The sequence below is a fragment of the Loxodonta africana genome, chromosome 8, assembly GCF_030014295.1.
Source record: "Loxodonta africana isolate mLoxAfr1 chromosome 8, mLoxAfr1.hap2, whole genome shotgun sequence".
Taxonomy (NCBI): Eukaryota; Metazoa; Chordata; class Mammalia; order Proboscidea; family Elephantidae; genus Loxodonta; species Loxodonta africana.
The window spans coordinates 99,181,732-99,205,484 of NC_087349.1; the positions used below are offsets into that span (position 1 = coordinate 99,181,732).

Genomic DNA, 23,753 nt, shown 5'->3' on the forward strand with positions numbered 1-23,753 from the left:
CTGATAAAACCAAGGCTTTAAGAAAACTTAAGCCTTATGTCCAGAAACAAGCAACTGATAGTGAAACCAGAATTTGAAGTCAGGCAGGATGAATCTCAACAGTGAATTAATTACATAAAATGTATGTAATGTATGTCATAAATCATACAAATCCCTACAGTGAGGCCCCCACGTGTCTGTCAGTTTGTTGTACTGTGCGGGCTTGCATGTTGCTGTGATGCTGGAAGCTATACCACCGGTATTCAGATACCAACAGGGTCACCCATGGAGGACAGGTTTCACCTGAGCTTCCAGACTAAGACAGACTAGAAGGACCCGGCAGTCTACTTCTGAAAAGCATTAGCCAGTGAAAACCTTATAAACAGTAGCGGAACGTTGTCTGATACAGTGCTAGAAGATGAACCCCCCAGGTTGGAAGGCACTCAAAAGATGACTGGGGAAGAGCTGCCTCCTCAAAGTAGAGTCGACTTTAATGATGTGGATGAAGTAAAGCTTTCGGGACATTCATTTGCTGATGTGGCACTACCGAAAATGAGAAGAAACAGCTGCAAACATCCATTAATAATCAGAACCTGGAATGTACAAAGCATGAATCTAGGAAAATTGGAGATCATCAAAAATGAAATGGAATGCATTAACATCGATATCCTAGGCATTAGTTAGCTGAAATGGACTGGTATTGGCCATTTTGAATTGGACAATCATATAGTCTACTATGCTGGGAATGACAACTCGAAGAGGAATAGTGTTGCATTCATCATCGAAAACAACATTTCAAGATCTATCCTGAAGTACAACACTGTCAGTGATAGGATAATATCCCTACGCCTACAAGGAAGACCAGTTAATATGACTATTATTCAAATTTATGCACCAACTATTAGGGCCAAATATGAAGACATAGAAGATTTTTATCAGCTGCTGCAGTCTGAAGTTGATCGAACATGCAATCAAGATGCATTGATATTACTGGTGATTGGAATGCAAAAATTGGAAGCAAAGAAGGATCAGTAGTTGGAAAATATGGCCTTGGTGATAGAAAACAATGCCAGAGATCAAATGATAGAATTTTGCAAGACCAACGACTTCTTCATTGCAAATACCTTCTTTCACCAACATAAATGGTGACTATACACATGAACCTCACCAGATGGAACACAGAGAAATCAAGTTGACTACATCTGTGGATAGAGATGATGGAAAAGCTCAATAACATCATCAGGACAAGGCCAGGGGCCGACTGTAGAACAGACCATCAGTTGCTCATATGCAAGTTCATGCTGAAACTGAAGAAAATCAGAGCAAGTCCACAAGGGCCAAAATATGACCTTGAGTATATCCCACCTGAATTTAGAGACCATCTGAAGGATAGATTTGACACATTGAACACAAGTGACCGAAGACCAGATGAGTTGTGGGATGACATCAAGGACATCATCCATGAAGAAAGTAAGAGGTCATTGAAAAGACAGGAAAGAAAGAAAAAGACCAAGATGGATGTCAGAGGAGACACTGAAACTTGCTCTCAAACATCAAGCAGCTAAAGCAAAAGAAAGAATTGATGAAGTAAAAGAACTGAACAGAAGATTTCAAAGGGCAGCTCGAGAAGACAAAGTAAAGTATTATAATGACGTGCAAAGAGCTGAAGATGGAAAACCAAAAGAGAAGAACATGCTCGGCATTTCTCAAGCTGAAAGAATTGAAGAAAAAACTCAAGCCTCAAGTTGCAATAGTGAAGGATTCTATGGGGAAAATATTAAACAACGCGGGAAGCCTCAAAAGAAGATGGAAGGAATACACATAGTCATTATACCAAAAATAATTAGTTGATGTTTAACCATTTGAAGAGGTAGCATATAATCAGGAACTGATGGTACTGAAGGAAGAAGTCCAAGCTGCTCTGAAGGCATCGATGGAAAACAAGGCTTCAGGAATTGATCGAATATCAAATGAGATGTTTCAACAAACAGATGCAGCGCTGGAGGTACTCACTCGTCTCTGCCAAGAAATATGGAAGACAGTTTCCTGGCCAACTGACTGGAAGAGATCCATATTTATGCCTATTCCCAAGAAAGGTGATCCAACCAAATGTGGAAATTATAGAACAATATCATTAATATCACACACAAGCAAAGTTTTGCTGAAGATCATTCAAAACTGGCTGCAGCAGTATATCAATGGGGAACTGCCAGAAATTCAGGCCAGATTCTGAAGAGGACATGGAACCAGGGATATCACTGCTGATGTCAGATGGATCCTGGCTGAAAGCAGAGAATACCAGAAGGATGTTTACCTGTGTTTTATTGACTATGCAAAGGCATTCGACTGTGTGGATCATAACAAATTATGGATAACATTGTGAAGAGTGGGAATTCCAAAACACTTGATTGTGCTCATGAGGAACCTTTACATAGATCAAAAGGCAGTTGTTTGGACAGAACAAGGGAATACTGGTTTAAAGTCAGGAAAGGTGTACGTCAGGGCTGTATCCTTTTACCATACTTTTTTTTTTTTTTTAATCAACCTGTATGCTGAGCAAATAGTCCGAGAATCTGGACTACATGAAGAACAGGGCAACAAGATTGGAGGAAGACTCATTAACAACCTGTGTTACGCAGATGGTACAACCTTGCTTGCTGAAAGTGAAAAGGACTTGACCCACCTACTGATGAAGATGAAAGACCACAGACTTCAGTATGGATTGTACCTGAACATAAGGAAAACAAAAATCTTCACAACTGGACCAATGAGCAACATCATGAGAAATGGAGAAAAGATTGAAGTTGTCAATGATTTCATTTTACTTGGATCTACAATCAACAGCCATGTAAGCAGCAGTCAAGAAATCAAAAGACACATTGCATTGGGCAAATCTGCTGCAAAGGACCTCTTTAAAGTGCTGAAGAGCAAAGATGTCACCTTGAAGACTAAGGTGCGCCTGACCCAAGCCATGGTATTTTCAATCACATCATATGCATGTGAAAGCTGGACAATGAATAAGGAAGACTGAAGAAGAGTTGACGGCTTTGAATTGTGGTGTTGGCAAAGAATGTTGAATATACCATGGACTGCCAAAAGAACGAACAAATCTGTCTTAGAAGAAGTACAACCAGAATGCTTCTTAGAAGCAAGGATGGCGAGACTGTGTCTTACATACTTTGGACATGTTGTCAAGAGGGGTTAGTCCCTGGAGAAGGATATCATGCTTGGCAAAGTACAGGGTCAGCTGATGAGAGGAAGACCCTCAATGAGGTGGATTGACACAATGGCTGCAACAATGAGCTCAAGCATAACAACGATTGTAAGGATGGTGCAGGACCAGGCAGTGTTTCGTTCTGTTGTGCATAGGGTCGCTATGAGTCGGAGCCGACTCGACGGCACCTAACAACAATGGCATACAGTGGGGTATTATCCAGTGCATTCTAGTTCTGTACTTATAGGCATGAAAAGGGGCCAGGATAGATTGATGAATGCAAAAAGACACTTTAAAAGGGGACTTTTGATAAGATACTATACGTGTATGTGTGTATGTGTTAATACATTACCTGTGTAACAAGAAATAAGACATTTTAAAATGAGATGAACCACAAAGCACGTAGAGATAAGAACATAATAGCATAAGAAATTAAACCACCTAAAAAAAAGAAGCAGATCAGAAATATAGTCAGAGAAACAGGAGAGACTGATGTTATTAAAAAAAGAAAATAAGGGAAAGTATGATATTAAGAAACAGTAGAGATTAATCTAGAAATATTGCAAAGTAGAATACGGAGAAGATACAGGCTCCAGCATGTGTATTTGTTATAAGAAGAAGTGTCACTTCAAATCTGGAAAGCATAAGAAACTTCAGTAAAGCAGGGTTACAAATATTGGCTTAACTATATTAACAGATATTGGGTGTAGAAAAAAAAAGATGTCATTTTGCCATGTTATGTATGTAAGAAAATTCCAGATGAATTAAATAATTGAATATAAAGAAACAAACCATAAAAGTATTTGAAGGAAATATTGGTGAACATTTATATTGTTATAGGTTGAGGAAGGTCTTCTAACTGTATCACAAAACAGAGAAATCAGTAAGGAAGAATTGAGAGATTTGATTATTTATTTATCTAAAACTTTCAAGGGAAGCAACAAACTGAGACAAGTGGATGTACTCTATGTGTCACTGTGCTCATGTCAATAATCTATGCAAAGTAATTTCTGAGCATTAAGAAAAAGATGAACATTTCAACAGAGAAGTGACAAATGACATAAAGGGAAATTTATATTTATTATAATGATTTTTCTCATCCAATAACTTTTTTTTTTTTTGCGTTTTCGAGTTTTCTTGTTTTTCAATGAATCTTCACCCCCTTCTCCTCCACATTCCCACTTCTTTCAGAAGCCATTAGTGAGGACTGGCTATTGCTAAGATCTTCAAACAGATTTCCTCCCTTAATTCTGGCAGCCATCTTACAAGATATTTACAAATGATAAAACCAAGGCTTTAAGAGACTTAAGTCTTAATGTCCAGAAACAAGCGATTGGTGGTGAAACCAGAATTTGAAGTCAGGGAGGATGAATCTGAAACAACTCTCACCTGACTGCCCTATTCTCCTGAGCTTTCTTCATATGTAACCTGTTCTGTGGTTTTGTTGTTCTTATTGTTCTGGTTCTTCTCGTAGAATGACATCCTATTTTAATTAACAGCTGTGTGTATATGAGAAATTTATTGATGTTTGATTTATTATTCCGTTTTGTTGAACACTCCCCATTATGTAGCTTTATTGCCTAATTGCTTTGTCTAGCACGGCCCTGTTCAATAGCAATAAAATACAAGCCACATCAGAGTATTTCATGCCATTTAAAATTCCCTAGGAGTCACAATAAAAACTGTAAAAAGAAACAGGTGAAATTAAGTTCAAAGATGTGTTGTTGTTGTTTTTATGTGCTGTCGAGTCGGTTCTGACTCATAGCGACCCTATGTACAACAGAACGAAACACTGCCTGGTCCTGCGCCATCCTCACAATTGTTGTTATACTTGACCCACTGTTGCAGCCACCGTGTCAATCCATCTTATTGAAAGTCTTCCTCTTTTTCCGTGACCTTCTACTTTACCAAGCATGATGTCCTTCTCCAGGAACTGATCCCTGTTGATAATATGTCCAAAGAATGTGAGACGTAGTCTTGCCATCCTTGCTTCTAAGAAACATTCTGGTTGTACTTCTTCCAAGACAGATCTGTTCATTCTTTTGGCATTTCATGGTATGTTCAATATTCTTTGCCAGTACTGCAATTCAAAGGCATCAATCCTTCTTTGGTCTTTGTTCACTGTCCAGCTTTCACATGCATATGAGGCAATTGAAAACACCATGGCTGGGTCAGGCACACCTTAGTCTTCATGGTGACATCTTTGCTTTTTAACACTTTAAAGAGGTCTTTTGCAGCAGATTTGCCCAATGCAATGCGTCTTTTGATTTCTTGACTGCTGCTCTGGGTGTTGATTGTGGACCATTCCAGGGTCCAATTATTAATGGATGTTTGCAGCTGTTTCTTCTCATTTTGAGTCATGCCACATCAGCAGATGAAGGCCCCAAAAGCTTGACTCCATCTACGTTATTAAAGATGTATATATGACTTTATCCAATATACTCAAAATTTTCCAATTTAAAGATGTACTCAATATAAAAATTATTAATAAGATGTTTGCATCTTTTTCATACTAAGTCTTTAAAATATGCCATGTGTTCTACACTGGTAAAAGTAAGCATATCTTAATTCAGACTAACCTCGTTTTAAGAGCTCATGTAGCCTTATATGTTCAGCTACTGACGTATTGGCCAACACAGGTCTAGCAAATGAAAAGCGAAGTTAATTTGAGGTTGTACCTAGCACAATTATCTTATTCCTGATTATAATAGGAATGAATGCTTTTAAGGTAGTGATTTCCAACTTTGGGGAGGGTCTTTATTCCACTGAGACTCTGAATTTATGCACTTTCTTACAAACAAAAAAACGTACGTATGAAACTTCTTAGGTAGTTCACAGAACCACATCCACACAGTCAGGGCTTCCCTGGAAGTGAAGAACCCCTGTCTGTCCTAGTGTTTTACGTTTTAGTAGGCTATTGGCTATTGGTTTGAGAAAAATATTTTTTATAGGTTAAGGAGGCATTTCCTGTTCCTCATTTGTAAGAGTATTATCAAGAATGGATCTTGAAATTTAGTAAATACCCTTTTGAACTTTAATGTGATCACCATGTGTTTCAAAAACCGAATCAGTTGCCCCCAGGTCAACTCCAACTCATGGTGACCCATGTATGTCAGAGTGGAGCTATGCTCCATAGAGTCGTCAATGGCTGAGATTTGGAAGTAAATTGCCAGGCCTTTCTTCCAAACCATGTGTTTACTGCTTTCTTGTTGTTCATCTCTGTTTCTTATTTTACTCTTTGTGTGCTTAAGTTTATTTTATGCTTTTTTTTAACTATTTTTCCATATAGCACCAATGCATTATTTCTGATAGCCTCCCTGTGCCACTTTTAAATATCCTTTCTTCATTTCAGTGGAAAAAAGCTGAGAAAAAATAGTGCTAGGTAAATACAGGCACATTTTCACTTTACCTTCTATCTCCTGGGTTATACATATTTATTACAAACAAAATTTCTAAAAACTCTTTCACCATCATATTAAAACATAACTGTGTTTTACTTGCATTTCTTTTCTATAGTACCATGAAATTATGTTTGCAGACTCAGATACAGAAGATGCTGAGGAAGGACAAGGTGAAAATCCTGGTAAATAAATTTACTTTAAGATAATGGCAAGAATTTAATGTTCATGGATGTCATTACTGTATTGTTTTGAAACTGCAAAAAGCTGGTGACAACATCAATGTTAATCAATAGGGAATTGGTCAGATAAATTATGGTTAGACTAGACTCTCATGACTACCCTGAATAGCAGTTCTTATTTCATCCTTCGTTATTTTCCAAAAATTTGTTAAAATGATTTCTTCCATGATGACCCATGCTACTGTTTATTCTGCAGCTAACAATTTTATGCCTTCAGTGTGATTGTATGTGTGTGTGTGTGTTTATTCTATGGAGGGAGGAGAGGGAAACAGACATGCTCAGTAAGCTGTCTTGAGCTAAAAACTCATAAGAATGTAGATAAATTTGTAGGTGGTAAGTCCATCAGTTTGTAATCCTTTTTTTTATTGTGTTTTAGGTGAAAGTTTACAGCACAAATTAGTTTCTTATTCAAAAATTTATACACAAATTGTTTTGGGACATTGGTTGCAATCCCAGCAATATGTCAGCACTCTCTGCCTTTCCTTTTACACTCCAGGTTCCCCATGCCCATTCATTTGTCCAGGTTTCCTGTCCCTTCCTGCCTTCTGCTCTTTGCTTTTGGGCAGATGTTGCCCATTTGGTTTCATATACTTGATTGAACTAAAAAGCATGTCCCTCATGTGTGTTATTGTTTTATAAGCCTGTCGATTCTTTGGCTGAAAGGTAGACTTCAGGAGTGGCTTCAGTTCTGAGTTAGCAGGGTGTCTGTATAGTCTTGGGGGTTCCACCAGTCTCTGTCAGACTAGTAAGCCTGTTTTTGTGAATTCAAATTTTGTTCTACATTTTTCTCTCGCTTTGTCCGGAACTCTGTATTGTGATCCCTGCCAGAGTGATTGGTGGTGGTAGCTGGGCACCATCTAGCTCTTCTGGGTTCATGTGACCTATTAGTGCTTTGGACTGATATTTTCCTTGTGTCTTTGGTTTTCTTCATTCTCCTTTGCTCCGAACATGATGGGACCAACAGGTATATTTTGGATGGCCACTCGCAAGCTTTTAAGACCCCAGATGCTACTCACCAAAATAGGATGTAGAATATTTTGTTTATGAAGTATGTTACGCCAGTTGACCTAGATGTCCCCCGAGATCAGTTTATAATCTGTCCTTGCGTAATGGAAAGTTGAAATTCCACTCATACAGATATTGAACTGGATGGATCATGGGTATGAATCTAAGGCTTTGAATCAAAATCCAAATGAAAACTCACCAGTGTCTACCTACTCATCTTTTTACTTATTGACTAAAATCTCTTGTGAATTTTTGTCCTGTACACAAATATAACTACACTTTGATTCTAAGTAGAAAACCTTTGGTAGTTGAAATGCTGTAATAAGATACAGAGCTATCAGTGGACAAAAACTCACTAGACGTTAGGGATTTACATTTCCAATCGCCAAACTTTTCGTTATCCAGACTCATGTCAAGAAAATGAAATTCTTCTGTTTTTTCCTAGAGGAACAATACAATATTGTTATAATCAAACCAGATGCTGTGTTTAGTGGAAAAGCCCAAGAAATTATAGAACAAGTAAGTAATATTTTCTAACAATAGCTTAAATTAATTGCAAAATTCCAGGTGCCATTGAGTCCATTTCCACTCATGGTGACCTCATATGTGTCAGAGTAGAACTGGCCGATTTTTCGGAAGTAGGTGACCAGGCCTTACTTAAAGACTACCAAGCTTTTAGTTAGTAGCTGGTAATGCTAACCATTCGCACCATCCAAAAACAAAAACAAACATTCCCGTGAAGTAAATTCTGACTCGTAGTGACCCTATAGGACACAGTAGAACTGCCCCACAAGGTTTCCAAGGTGGATTCAAACCACTGATCTTTTTGTTAGCAGCCAAGCTCTTAACCACTGCACTACCAGGTGATGCTTAATTGTCAATCTGTAGACAAGTCTATCATTTAGAGTAAAATAGAATATAATGAACTGCTGGTGTTAAGTAACTCTAAAGTTTTTGAATTTTTTTTTCTGAACAAAAGACTCCATTTACTCATGCATCCTTGTTTAAATAACCCTGCTCTAACACTACTAGATAGGAGCCCTCGTGGCACAGTGGTTAAGAGCTGTGGTGAGCTATGGCTGCTAACAATAAAGGAGGGCAATTTGAATCCACTAGCCACTCCTTGGAAACCCTCTGAAGCAGTTCTACTCTGTCCTATAGGGTTGCTATAAGTTGGAATTGATTTGATGGCAATGGGTTTGTTTTTTCTTTGGTACTAGTATTACATATAAATTGTAAAAGTTATATTTTTATATTGAATTGTATTAAATATATTTTATGTTTAATTATTAACAATGCAATCTTGTTAATTGCTCTTGTTAGCTTGGGTTCTTCTCTGTATGTTGTCACCAACGGGTCGTCCTTGTAGATACATGATAGTTTAAGGGAGCATTTAATGTTTCTCCATAGAGCCAAAATAAATCCAATTTTTTTTAGAGAAAGATTTTATTCTAAGCCAGAGGTCAGCAAACAGTTTCTGTAAAGGGCTAGATAGTAACTATTTCCAACTTTGCAGGGCATAATGGCTTTGTTGCAACTACTCAACTCCAGCATAGCATCAAGAAAGTGGCCACTGATAATATGTAAATGAACGGGCATGGCTATGTTCCAAGAAAACTTTATTTACAAAGACAGGTGGTAGGCTGGATTTGGCCTGTGGAAGGGTTGTGTATCTCTTGATGAACATCCTATCAGGCATTCATTCTTTAGCTGTAGCTGTATTTACATTGATTAAGCTGCAATAAAACATCTGATCAAAATTCTGACAGCCTTCTTTACAGAAATAGCAAAACCAGTTGTCATCTTTATATGGAATAGCAAGTGGCCCCAAATATTTAAATAAATTTTGAAGGAGAAGAACAAAATAGAGAACTCACACTTCCTGATCTCAAAACATATTTTACAGCTACAGTAATCAAATAGCCTGGTAATGGTGTAATAATAGACACATAGATTAATGGAACAGATCGAGAGTTCATAAATAAACCCACACACCTATGGTCAACTGATTTTTGACAAGGGTGCTAAGTCCATTCAATGGGGAAAGAAGAGTCTTTTCAATAAATGATGCTGGGAAAATTGGATTTCTACATGGAGAAAAATGAAACAGGATCCATGCCTCACACCCTATATAAAAACAAATGCAAAATGGGTTAAGGACCTAAATGTGAAAAATAAAACCATAACACTCTTAGAAGAAAATGCAGGGGCAAGGCTGTCAGGCCTAGCTTCTAACAATGGATTATCTGATATGATAACAAAAGCATGAACAGCAACAGACAGAATAAATAAATGAAACCTCATAAAAATTAAATACTTTTGTTCTTCAAAAGACTTTACCAAAAGAGTGAAAAGACAAGCTACCCATTGGGAGAATATCTCCAGAAACCATATATCTGTTTACAACCTAGTAACCTCTGTGTGTGTGTGTGTGTGTGTGTAAAACTTCAACAACTTAACAACAAAAAGGCAAATAACCCAATCAAAAAATGGGCAAAGGACTTGTGGAGACATTTCACCAAAAAAGGTATTCAAATAGCCAACAAACACATGAAAAGATGCTCAACATCTTTAGCCATCAAAAATATGCAAATCAAAATGACAATGAAATATTGTTTTATAGCCACTAGAATGGCTAAGGTAAAAAAAATGTTGATGAGGATGTGAGGACATTGAAACATTTATCCATTGCTGGTGGAAATGCAAAATGGTACATAACCCTTGGAGAAAATAGTATGGTGGTTCCTCAAAAAAACTAAAAATAGAACTACCGTATGATCCGATAGCTCTTCTAGGAATATACCAATGGGACTTGAAAGCAGTGATGGGAACTGAGATACGTACACCCTTGTTCATCGCAACAGTATTCACAATAGCCAAAAGCTGAAAACAACCTAAATTCCCATCAGCAGATGAATGGATTAACAAAATGTGGTACAAACATGCAATGGAATACTACTTAGTCAGAAAGAGAAATGAAGTCCTGATACATGCTACAATATTGATGGAGCTGGAAGACATTATGCTTAGTGAAAAAAGTCAATCACAAAAGGACAAATATTGTAAAATTATATAAAAAGAGAAAAACAGGCAAATGCATAGAGACCAAAGTATATTAGTGGTTACCAGGGGTAGGAGGAAGGGGAACAGTTGTGGTTATTGCTTTTGGAGCCCTGAGTTTCAATTGGCGTTGATGGTAAATTAGCACTGATTAAGTGTAAGGGTTACACAGCCTATTAATGTAATTGATGTCAATAAGGTGTACACCTGTGAATAGTTATATTGAATTGGCAAAAGTGTGATAGATATATTCACAACAGCAAAAGCGCAGCTGCTGAGATTTCTTATGTACAACCAAATCCCTCATGGGATTTGGTTTCTTGGTTTGGAGGTTTGGGGTCATGGTTTCATGGGACATCCCAGTTAATTGACCTAATATCATGTTTAGTGCTTCCATTCTACATCCTAGTTTGTTTTGTAGTGTCTGGGGTCTTAAAAGCTTGTAAGCAGCCATCCAAGTCACAACGATTGGTCTTTATTCACTTAGAGCAACAGAGGAAAAAAGAAGAGTCAGGAATAGGAGGAAGAAATGGAATTTGTTGCTAATTGTCTCCATGAGGAAACCCTGGTGGCGTAGTGGTTAAGTGCTACAGCTGCTAACCAAAGGGTCGGCAGCTCAAATCCGCCAGGCGCTCCTTGGAAACTCTATGGGGCAGTTCTATTCTGTCTTATAGGGTCGCTATGAGTTGGAATCAATTTGACGGCACTGGGTCTTTTTTTTTTTATCTCCATGAACAATTGCCTCCTTTGCCACGAGACCAGAAGAACTGGATGGTGCCTGGCTACCATTACTGATCGTTTTGATCAAAGATTCTATAGAAGAATCCTGATCAAAAGGGGGAAAATGTAGAAGCAAACTTCAAATTTTCATGGAATCTAGACTTTCTGGAGTCGTTGAAACTGGTTGAACCCCAAAAGCATTGCCCTGAGGTAACCTTTAAACATTGAACCAAGAATATCCCCTGAAATCTTCTTTAGTTTAGCTTAATTAATAAAGACTGTCTGCCTTGAGCTTTGTGCTTTTTTAAAGAACTATCTATAAAGGATCAAATTGACAACAGCAACTTGAAAGATTAGTTAGGAAATTTAGGGAGCAGTGTATTCATGTTAATAGGGGAGGAACAATTTGGAAAAGGAGGATAAGAATGGTTGCACAACTTGAAGAATGCAATGAGTGTCACTGAATAGTATATGTAGAAAATGTTGGATTGGTATGTATTCTGCTGTGTATATTCTCAACAACAATAAAAAAAGACAATAATTTTTTTTTTTTTTAGAAAGTAAAAAAAAACCTATAATAAAACAGATGGTACAGAGGTCATGGGACACACATATTTTCCTCCAATTATGTGTTGATTTCATCAATATGACTCTATAAAGGTAGCCTTACTTTCCATTTTCTATCGTTTGTCGAAGGAGTGCACCAAACTGTACCTCATTCCCCCATAAATCGGTTATATTTTATAACACCTTTCAAAATAATATCATATACCAATGGTTTACTGTTCCTTATTAGAGTATGTTTTAATAGCCATGATGGTGAAGGTTCTCAAAATATATAGTTCTTTTAGTTAATACAATGCTATTAATCATCAATTCATCCTAATTTTTTTGCTTCAGAGTAATAAATATTTTTGAGATGTAATGAATATCTACTAAAGACCTTACTTTTCTGAATTGTAGTAAAAGGCTACATAACAGATAAAATAAGGAATGTGGAATATTTTGAACAAAAAGGAAATGAACACAGGCATTTTTCAACTACTGTAAAGGAGGAGTTACTGAGTTTCAGTATTACTTAGATTTTATTTACTGTTTTCTTAACAAAGACATGATTTGAGTTTTAAACTTTGTTCGAAAGGAACGTTGGTTAGATTATTCACACAGATGTAACTAATGATCTGTAACACCAAAAAGCCATTGGAACCAGTACAGTGTTTGTTTTCATACTAGATGCAGAATGTAGCTGGTGCTGGATACTCGCAAATCAAATTAAGCTCATATTGATGGTATCATTTAATGCAATTATTGAGTTGCTTCGAACCCAGTTTCTGTTCGTATTTAATTGCTTAGTATCTCATTTGCCTTGTTATATTTCCATCCAAACTTCCATTTGTTACATTTTATTATTCTTGAGGGACATGCACATGGAATTTTGGCATTATATTAAATTTTCATTCAAATAAGTAAAAAAAAAGTTAACATTGAGTTGATTTCAACTCATGGCAACCCCATGTGTTTCAGAGTAGAACTGCATTCCATACGGTTTTCAATGGCTACAAGCTTTTGGAAGTGGATTGCCAAGGTGCCTCTGGGTGGATTTCAACAGCCGACCTTTTAGTTAGATGAGTGCTTAACATTTGTACCATACAGGGACTCCTAAAATAAGTAAAAAAAAAAAGCATGATTAAATCTTAAATCCTGTCCTTCCTAATAATTTATATGTATATGTTTGTGTGTGTGTGTGTGCTTTAATAACATGTGTGCTGTAACTTTAACAAATTCTAGAATATATGCTATAAAAAATAGCTTTAGCAAATTGGAAACCCTGGTGGTGTAGTGATTAAGAGCTACGGCTACTAACCCAAAGGTCAGCAGTTCAAATCCACCAGGTGCTCCTTGGAAACCCTATGTGGCAGTTATACTCTGTCCTATAGTGTCGACTTTGGTTTGGTTTTTTGGTTTAACAAATTAAGGACTAAAAGAAATTTAAAACAATTTTGAAAATAGCGACTAAAAAGTGCTTTCAAATTTATGTCTTTAGGAACTATTTAGAATGCTATGTCTTTCCTTGGAATTCAGTTAGTTTGTATATATTCAAAGGCAGTCCACTTAAATAACAGAAATATGCCGAATCTCTGGTACAAGCCTTGACAACCCAGATATCTGGAGGGAGTGAAAAGGGCTCTCTTTGTTTATATATTTTTAGCAGCTTGAAACCTATAGATCCTGCTGAGGTCTTTACACAAAACACATTCAAATCTGGGTGGTTTGTTAAGCCCAGGAAATAAATGTCCTTAACTTGTCTTACATGTGGTCCCACAACACTTCTGGATCTGACCTTACTCTCCAATGGAAGATTACAAAGGCAGGATTTGTCATAGAAGCAGAAGATAAGAGAAGGCTCACTGAAGAAAATGTTAGGGACTTCTATAGTCAAATGGCAGACCAGGTAAGAAAGTTTAAAAAAAAACAAATCAAACTTTTTTTTTTTTAATACAATGGGTTACCATAAGCTTTTTAGATTCTCATTATAGAAACTCAGTAAGTGTGACCAAACAAGTAAGTTCCAGATGTCCTTGTTAGTGTCAATATCATGGTGATGCCAGTGATGGCAGCTATGGGGAAATCCCCAGGAGAAATAGTGGTGGCTGAGCACAACTGGATGGCCTGATTCTGTTGTGTGTGTGTGTGTGTGTGTGTGTATGTGTGTGTGTGAAGACCTCTTTATTTCATGATCTCCAAGACTCTCTGTATCAACATTCTAGAAGTGAATATCCAGTCCTTTCCTATACATTCTTACCCTGGGTTGAAGTTTCCTTGTCATAAACTACAGAGGATTACTTTACCCTGTTTCTACCTAAAGGTCTTTCTCTCAAACTATTTCTTTAATTCTCCTTCACCTGGATTATATAATAAAGGCAGTGCTGTGTACTGGAAAGTGCACTGGCTTGGAAATCAGGAAACCTTGTTTCTAGAACTACACTGCTCAGTATGGTAGGCACTACATACATATGGTTATTTGAATTTAAATGAATTAAAATTAGATAAAATTAAAAATTCAGTGTCTCGATTGCACAAACCACATTCAAGTGCTCTATAGCTACCTGTGGCTACTGTGTTGTACAGTAAGGAAGAACATATCCATCGTATCAGAAAGCTCTATTGGACAGCGCTTTCTAGAACTAGCTGCATAACTCAGTCTCTCTGGACCCCAGCTTCTACACATGTAAAGGAAGAGGGCTGGATCAGCTGCATCAGCATCACCGGGGAACTTTTTAGAAAATTGAATGCCTGAGCCCCACCCAAAATCCCAAATCAGACTCTGGGGCTGGGCTTTAGCAATCTGTTTTAGTAAGCCCTCCAGATGATTTGGATACATGCTAAAGTTTGAGAACCATGTTATTAGTCTGTCTTTAAGATCAATCCCTGCTCTCAGTGAACATCTATCCTTCAAAGATTTGTTTATTAACAGGGAGTTTATAAGGATAACATTCTCTTACCCAATGATCACAAAGGGGTACATTTCACTTGACTTGGTTAGTGCTGCCATTTTAGTTCATCCAGTTGAGAAACCTGAATAAACAGCTTTTAATTTTATTTTGTAGCCTGACTTTGAAGATTTTGTCTCATTTATGACAACTGGCATAAGCTACATTCTAGTTATCTCACAAGGAAATCAACAACAGGCTCCCTTTGAAGAACATGAATCTGAACCAGAGACCCAATCTGAAGAACCGTCTGAAGACCACCCCGAGGTCGAAGATGAGGGCACATCTGCAGAGATGAAGAAGAAACAAGACAGGTAGCTCAAGACCAGAAAATTTAATATTTACAATGTGTTATTAAATAATGAAATGTAATGTCCAAATATCTCAAGATCTAAGTCAAAGCATTTTTATGATGAAGTCTCAAGTATTTCTTCTAGTCAACTGAGTAATATTGTATATTCAGCAAGCCTGGGATTGCCCTGAAAGTTTATATCAAGAGAATTAGAGAGGAAAGAATTTTCCCTGCTTGTATTTATAAAGTTAGGCACATCAGTCTAGCATCGTAGCCTGGAGCTGGAGGGGTAGTTTGGGACTCTTCATAATCCTTCCCAATCCAGTCTCCACTTTCATGTCCCCATCCCGCTTCCACCTTCCTTGTATCCTAAAGACATGAAGCATAGTTTGCTGCTTGACTTAGGGCAGTTAGTAGTTATAAAATGCTGAGAACAAAATGGTTATATATTTTTGTTAATGAGCTTTTAAAATTATATTTGAAAATGAGCATAAGTAACATGCACATGTTGGCTTTATGTGTTGCCATTTGTGCCTTTTATTTCCCTGAAGACTCAGGATATCCAAAGAATTTGACACACAGTTAGAGCTGTGACTGTAATAAAGGTGGGTGAATAGGAACGTAGTTAAAGTCACTGAGTCTTGCGACTTCAGAGTATGTGTCTCCTCCTGCTTGGTAGCCAATTGCCACTGCGTTTTCTGGTTGTGAATCTCCAGAACTTTCTTTGTTGCCTTATTAATGAATTGTAGTGGTTTGTCTTGAGTAGCTCTATCTACTGGTTCCTGGAGCTGTCATATTTTTCTAGGTAGTGAGAAGGCCCCAAATAACATTAATTCTAAGTTTTAAACAGGATAAAACCAGTTCCAACTCAGGATGACCCCATGTGTGTCACAGTAGAATTGTGATCCATAGGGTTTTCAGTGACTAATTTTTTAAAGTAGATGGTCAGGCCTTTTTTTTTTTGGAGGCTCTTTTGAGTGGATTCAAACCTCCAACCATGTTAATCATTTGCACCACCCAGGGGAGAGACTCATAAAGAAAATCAGCTTCTGACAAAGGGCTTTGTAAACAGCACTAGTTATTTTCAGGGTTTTGAGGGGAAAATTATAATGAGCGGACAGGAGAAAGGTTTGGGTGAGAGCGTTGGGTTTAAAAACGTATCGAATTTCATACCAGAATTTATGAGCCATTAAAAGAAAAAACTGTTCTATGAAACACTCATTAATGCAACCGGTAAAAGCGAAGTTGCCATCCCATTGGTGCTATATTTCAGGTAAAAAGTCCCCACTGAATCCAACTTTGAAGCTATTGTCCCCACTTTTTCAAAACCCATATAATGACAGGAACAATTTAGACATTTTAATTGGAAACATGGTGGTGGAATGAGATGTGGAAATCTTGTTTTGACAAAGTCTGTAGTATTTTCTTCCTAAACTTAAAAACCAAAAAACCAAGCCCATTGCCAATGAGTCTATTCCAAATCATAGCAACCCGATAGGATGAGTAAAACTGCCCCATAGGATTTCCAAGACTGTAGTCTACCACATCTTTCTCCTGTGAAGCTGCTGGTGGGTTCAAACCACCAACTCACCCACCTTTCAGTTAGCAGCCATGCACTTTATCCACTGCACCACCAGGGCTGCTACTTCCTAAACTTAGAGATTCAGTTTTTTCCTTGGCCCATGTTTATCCTGAGCAATAGCCACAAGAGGGCAGCATGGAATGGTGCTAGTATCCAAACCCACTGCTGTTGAGTAGATTCAGACTCAGCAACCCTATAGGACAGAGTAGAACTGCCCCATAGAGTTTCCAAGGAGCGCCTGGTGGATTTGAACTGCCGACCTTTTGGTTAGCAGGCATAGCACTTAACCACTATGCCACCAGGGTTTCTCAAAAACCAAACCCACTGCGTCAAGTTGAATTCGACATACAGGGACCTTATAGGACAGAGTAGAGCTGCCCCCATAAGATTTCCAAGGCTATAAATCATTATGGAAGCAGAGTAACACATCTTTCTGCTGTGGAGTGGCTGGTAGGTTTGAACCACCAACCTTTTGGTTAACAGCCAAGCACTTTACCCTCTGTGCCACCAGGGCCCCTGGTGCTAGTATAGAGCTGGAATTTTACATCTCTTTTCTGGAGGCCAGGCTCAACAAGTGCCATCCACATCCACCTGACGTACTTTAAGTAGACCTAGAACCTGAAAAATTAGAGGGCAGAAACTCTCAAGATTAATTTACACATTTGTTTACTTCTACTTTTTATTGCCATCCTCTTCCCGCATCTCAGAGCATCCTCTCTCTCCTCTTTGGGGCTTGGCAGGTGAGCTGAAATGGTTGTTCAAACCAGAGCAAGTAGACTGGGGGTACTAGGTGGTCCCGTCCATAAACATGAAGGGGTCTCTGGGTGGTACAAACAGTTAAGCGCTTAGCTGCTAACCAAAAGATTGATGGATGGAACCCACTCAGAAACATCTCAGAAGAAAGACCTGGCAGTCTATTTCTGGAAGATCATAGCCATTGAAAACCCTACGGAGCACAATTCTACTCTGAATTGTGTTTGTCAGACTCAGCAGCAACTGTTTCCATGAACATGAGCCCCACGTCTTTGTCAGGTTGGTTATCCCTGCACAGACAAATGCTTGAAGTTTGTGAACCTGCATCGCCTGGAGGAAAGTTTCTCCATGACAGAAGTGGCCAACCTGTTCTGCTCTATTTAGGTCCTCAACAAAAGATACAGAAAAAATGCTGTGGTACTTTTTCCACTGAGGGCTTGGTGTGTGCCTGGAGGAAAGATCTGAGCCCAGGAGATCAGAACCTGGAGACAGACCACAGACCCTGGGAAGAGCTAACACAGACTTGTGATGTCCAAAAGGAAGGGTGATATTGGACTTCGCTGGGTTCCTGACCCCTGAAATGCCAAGATGGAGCGGAGTGGAATTACCGAATTCATTGTCCTTGAAACCCAGCACTCTGGGCTTTTTCGACTTGTTCCTGCAGGGAATGACAGCCTTCTGGCTTCTACAGCACAGCGCATAGCCTAGAGGCCACTTTGCCTTCTATCTACAGGAGTTCCACCACTTAGTACTCTTAATAAACAGAGCTAGGTTAGTGAGCCAACAAAGGAAAACAACTACCTACTTAAGGGAGCCTAGCAGCCAGAGAAAGACCTACACAGCAATCAAAACACATGTCCAGTGAACGAGAACTGATAAAAGAGACAGACAAATCCTAAATGATAATAATAATACTTGAAATACAAGTACAGGACAGACTAAAAAAAATTGCTTTTAATTTGAATTATAAAAATCATAATTTGACCTAGAAATTCAGAGGAGAATTAGAGGGTCTGATAGTCATTTGAGACTTGGAAAATCAGATGCAGGAATAGCTCGAAGTACAGAACAAAAAATGAGATAGAAATCACAAGAGCATCAGTAAGCAATCTAGAGAATATATCTGGGAGAATGAATGTGCTAATGAGGGAAAGTCTATACTGAGAAAAAGAGTGAAGGTGGTGAAGCTATAATTCAGCAAATAACAGAAAAAAAAATTTCCCTGAAATAAAGAAGAAAAAAAAAAAGATATGAGTCTGTTGACTGAAAGAGTTTATAGTGGTCTAGCCTGGGCTGATACAAAAAACACAGATTTGGGCAAATCCTGGGATAAAACCCTAAACATGAAGGATAAATATAAACTTACAAAAGAGGAGACAAAAAGGAAAGGGAGGACAAGTGTAGTGTTAAAGATTGAAATAGAGTACCAGGATGCAATTTATAATTGGAATATATGTGTCTGGTTATGAGAGCAGGTAAAAGATGTTAAACATTAGTTCTGTGCACAGGTGTAGTACAACTTCCACATTAATGGGGTTAGGGGTAGGGCAAGAAAGGAATAGCAACTTGATCGGATCAGGAAAAGAATAAAGAAGAAGCCACAATGTCAAATAAATAGATGTATAAAGTAATGTGGAAGGAAGAAAATCAAATGTATGGCTGTATACTAAATATTAAAAGATTTCATTCTGTCATAAATCTAATCTAGAGATTACCAGATTATGTTAAAAAAAAAAAACTGAACTCACTAAAACCATCATAGTAATAACTGATTTAGATAAGAATCCTCAAGGGGCACTAAAACCAGGTATAAAAATATTTACACTATTTCAAATAATGTTCCCACAGATTGGACTGGACTATAAGACAGAAAATGACAGTGGTGAGGAGTGAGCTTCTTGGCTCAAGTAGACACATGAGACTCTGTGGGCAGCTCCTGTCTGGAGGCGAGATGAGAAGGCAAAGGGGGACAGGAGCTGGTTGAACGGTCACAGGGAATACAGGGTGGAGTGGAGGAGTGTGCCGTCTCCTTGGGGGAGCACAGCTAGGAGAACATAGCAAGATGTGTATAGGTTTTTGTATGAGAGACTGACTTGATTTGTAAACTTTCACTTAAAGTATAATAAATAAATAATAATAATAATGTCCCCACAGGTAACTTATTATTTAAGTGGAGAAAATGGTAGCTTTTCAGTGGAGAAAATTGGAAGATACTACATTAACCACATCAATATCACCAATATTGGGAAAAACAGACATTGTACACTTCCTATCACGATGTACCAAGCAGGACACATCACTATGGAGTATTCCTGCCAACAGTTCATCCATTGGGTACATCCAAAATGAGGAACGCTACAAAACATCTGGCCTAGACTCTTAAAGATACCAGTATCATGAAAGACAAAAAACAACTGACACACTGTTAGGCATTAAAGGAGGCTAAGGAGACAGGACAACTAAATGCAATGCATGAACCTGGATTAAGAAAAAAAAAAAAAAAAAGACTGCTATAAAGGAGAGTATTGGGAAATTGGTAAAATTTGAATATGGATGGTTTATGAAACAATAATTTATATCAATGTAAAATTTCCTGAAACATTTGAGGGTAAATGGCTAAGATGTTTGCAACTTACTCTCAAATGTTTTCTCCCCTCAACAAGCATACACACACACACACACACACACACACACACACACACAAACATGTAGAAAGAGAGAGAAAACAGATCCGGCAAAATGTTAACAGTTGTTGAATCTAGATCAGTGGTATAATTGGGAGTTCATTGCCCTTGTCTTGCAATTTTTGGTAAATTGTAAAATTTTTAAAAACAAAAAGTTTTAAAAAACTGCACTCATCTATGCTGTTTGCAAGAAACACAGAAAGAGAAATAAAAATAAAGGTATGGCAGAAAACAAGTAGCCAGGGAAGATAAAAGTATTTGAATTGAATGGTAAAAGCGCTAAACTTGATAAAGAAGGATGCAATGTAAAAGTCAGTATTTATGAAAAAGATACAGTAATAAGAAAATTTATCTCCCACCAATGTAACAGCTAAATACATAAAGGAAAACAGTATTCAAAAAATAAGGAGAAATGGGAAAAAAATACCATTGTTGTGAGAGAGCTCAGTACATCTGCTAACACACAGAAATAAGCCAGGATATACAGTAATGAAAAATATATACTCCATAAACTACATATAGTAAATGACCTATGATATATGATATCCAAATATATTCATATATACAATCTCAAATCCCCAAAATAAAAATTAAAAAATTGACACTTTTTATCTCCATGGAATAGCCACAAAAAAATTGGTGATGTCTTTGTTCACAAAGAAAACCTTAACAAAAGATTTCTTAAAAATTAAGATACTACCACTCATATTTTTGTCTATGCAAAGGCATTCGACTGTGTGGATCATAACAAACTATGGATAACACTGAAAAAAATGGGAATTCCAGAACACTTAGTTGTGCTCATGAGGAACCTTTACTTAGATCAAGAGGCAGTTGTTCAGACAGAACAAGGGGATAGTAATTGGTTTAAAGTCAGGAAAGGTGTGCGTCAGGGTTGTATTCTTTCACCATACCTATTCAATCTGTATGCTGGACAAATAATACGAGAAGCTGGACTACATGAAGAAGAAGGAGGCATCAGGATTGGAGGAAGACTCATTGACAACCTGCGTTATGCAGATGGCACAACCTTGCTTGCTGAAAGTGAAGAGGACTTGAAGCACTTACTAATGAAGCTCAAAGACCACAGCCTTCAGTATGGATTGCACCTCAACATAAAGAAAACAAAAATCCTCACAACTGGACCAATGAGCAACATCATGAGAAACAGAGAAAAGATTGAAGTTGTCAAGGATTTCATTTTACTTGGATCCACAATCAACAGCCATGGAAGCAGCAGTCAAGAAATCAAAAGGCGCTTTGCGTTGGGCAAATCTGCTGCAAAGGACCTCTTCAAAGCGTTGAAGAGCAAAGATGTCACCCTGAAGACTAAGGTGCGCCCGACCCAAGCCATGGTGTTTTCAATCACATCATATGCATGTGAAAGCAGGACAATGAGTAAGGAAGACCGAAGAAGAGTTGACGCCTTTGAATTGTGGTGTTGGCGAAGAATATTGAATATACCATGGACTGCCAAAAGAACGAACAAATCAGTCTTGGAAGAACTGCGGCCAGAATGCTCCTTAGAGGCAAGGATGGCGAGACTGTGTCTTATATACTTTGGAATGTTGTCAAGAGGGATCAGTCCCTGGAGAAGGACATCATGCTTGGCAGAGTACAGGTTCAGCGGAAAAGAGGAAGACCCTCAATGAGGTGGATTGACACAGTGGCTGCGACAATGAGCTCAAGCATAACAACGATTGTAAGGATGGTGCAGGACCGGGCAGTGTTTCGTTCCGTTGTGCATAGGGTCGCTATGAGTCGGAACTGACTCGATGGCACCTAACAACAACAACAACAACTACTCATATTTACTGAGCATATTCCAATAAAATTGGAAATAAATAATAAAAAAGACCCAAAAGGTCTTAGCTATTTGAAAATAGGAAATGAGCTTGTGCTCCAAAAAACCTTTGGTTCAAAGACAAAACTGAAAGGAAAAATAGAAACTATTTGTAAAGCTCTACAAAGAGGAAATATACATATTTTATTTTAAATAAAACATTTTATCTTCAAGTCTGTTTATCCTTGAAGATAGTCAGAAATAGAGGATATCATATCACTGATTCTTATTTGGTGTGGTTCAATAAAAAGAGTTGAATTAAATGCCATATTCTTGGACATGACAGACATATACAACTTGCCTTTACTTGAAATTCAATGTTTACTTGTTTTTTTAAACCCCCACTTATTTGTTAATATATTTTTTAAGTCTTCTTTATTTGCATGTTTATTAAACTTCAGTTTATAATAATCTTAAATTGTATTTTGGATTTTGACAGTTTAGAAGAATACCTGGAAAGACAACATGTATCTCAGTTTTGTGATGTTGAAGATGATTCAATTAATGTCAGCAAGTTCGTTGATATCTTCTTCCCTGAATTTAAAAAAATGAAAAGCATGAAATTGGAAAAGATCCTAGCGTTGATTAGACCAGACCTCTTTAAAGAAAATAAAAGTAAGTAAGAAAATATACATCGATCATTTTGTAGATGGAATCATTGCTAGTATAAATAAATGACATTATTTTAAAATTGAAGGCAAAGACCTGAAATAAGAAGTTTAGTTAATGTTAATTTGCTAATTTCTTATAAAAATGAATATAACATTTTTTCAGTTAAAGAGTTTACAAAGCATTTTCTAACCTGTGACTCTGTTAGAGTAGATATTAACGTTGGAGGAATTATTTCATAAGACTAAAAATTGGAATCTTTCAAGTCTGAAATTCCTCAGTTCAAAGCTTTGTCCAACCACTCACTGATAGTGTGACTTGAACAAGGTAATTTACCAAGTCTATTTCTTTTTTACTTTTTTATTTCTTCAGATACAAGGAGAAACATAAGTGCCAGTGTAGATAATAAGCGCTAGTTGTTTTTGACCATAGATTTGGCACATAGCAGAGTGAATATGGCAGCATAAGAACACAACTCATTAATTAACATCATCATTCTTTGTTATACCTAATCCCGAGAAATACAGTTGACACAGCATTTGTATGTTGACCTTGTATTCTGTGACTTGCTAAACTCACTCATTAGTTCTAGGACTTTTTTGTTGTTGTTGCTTTTAATTGTGGTAAACACTTGCCATTTTAACATTTTTTTGTGTGTGTGTACAATTCAGTGACATTAATTATGTTCATCTTGTGATACAACCATCATCACTATTGGTTTCCAGATTTTCCACCACCCTGTCATCCTCTTCTGAGCCTGTTCCTATTGGGCTTCTACCAGAACTATTCTGGTCAAGACCACCAATACCTTTCAGATTGCCAAATCCACCTTGTAAGTGGTCAGTCCTTTCTTCTCAGCTCTTAGTAGTATTCAGCACAGT

General features: G+C 37.6%; 1 protein-coding gene across 1 annotated transcript in view; it reads left to right on the forward strand.

The window, feature by feature from the left end:
- The window catches only part of NME8 (NME/NM23 family member 8), a 62,791-nt gene that overhangs the window by 13,639 nt on the left and 25,399 nt on the right, over positions 1-23,753 (forward strand). Inside the window, exons 6-10 of the mRNA XM_003406903.3 lie at positions 6,710-6,776; positions 8,284-8,357; positions 13,978-14,070; positions 15,227-15,423; positions 22,703-22,878. Of these exons, the coding sequence (XP_003406951.1) occupies positions 6,710-6,776; positions 8,284-8,357; positions 13,978-14,070; positions 15,227-15,423; positions 22,703-22,878 (607 nt within the window). The remainder of the gene's footprint in view (positions 1-6,709; positions 6,777-8,283; positions 8,358-13,977; positions 14,071-15,226; positions 15,424-22,702; positions 22,879-23,753) is intronic.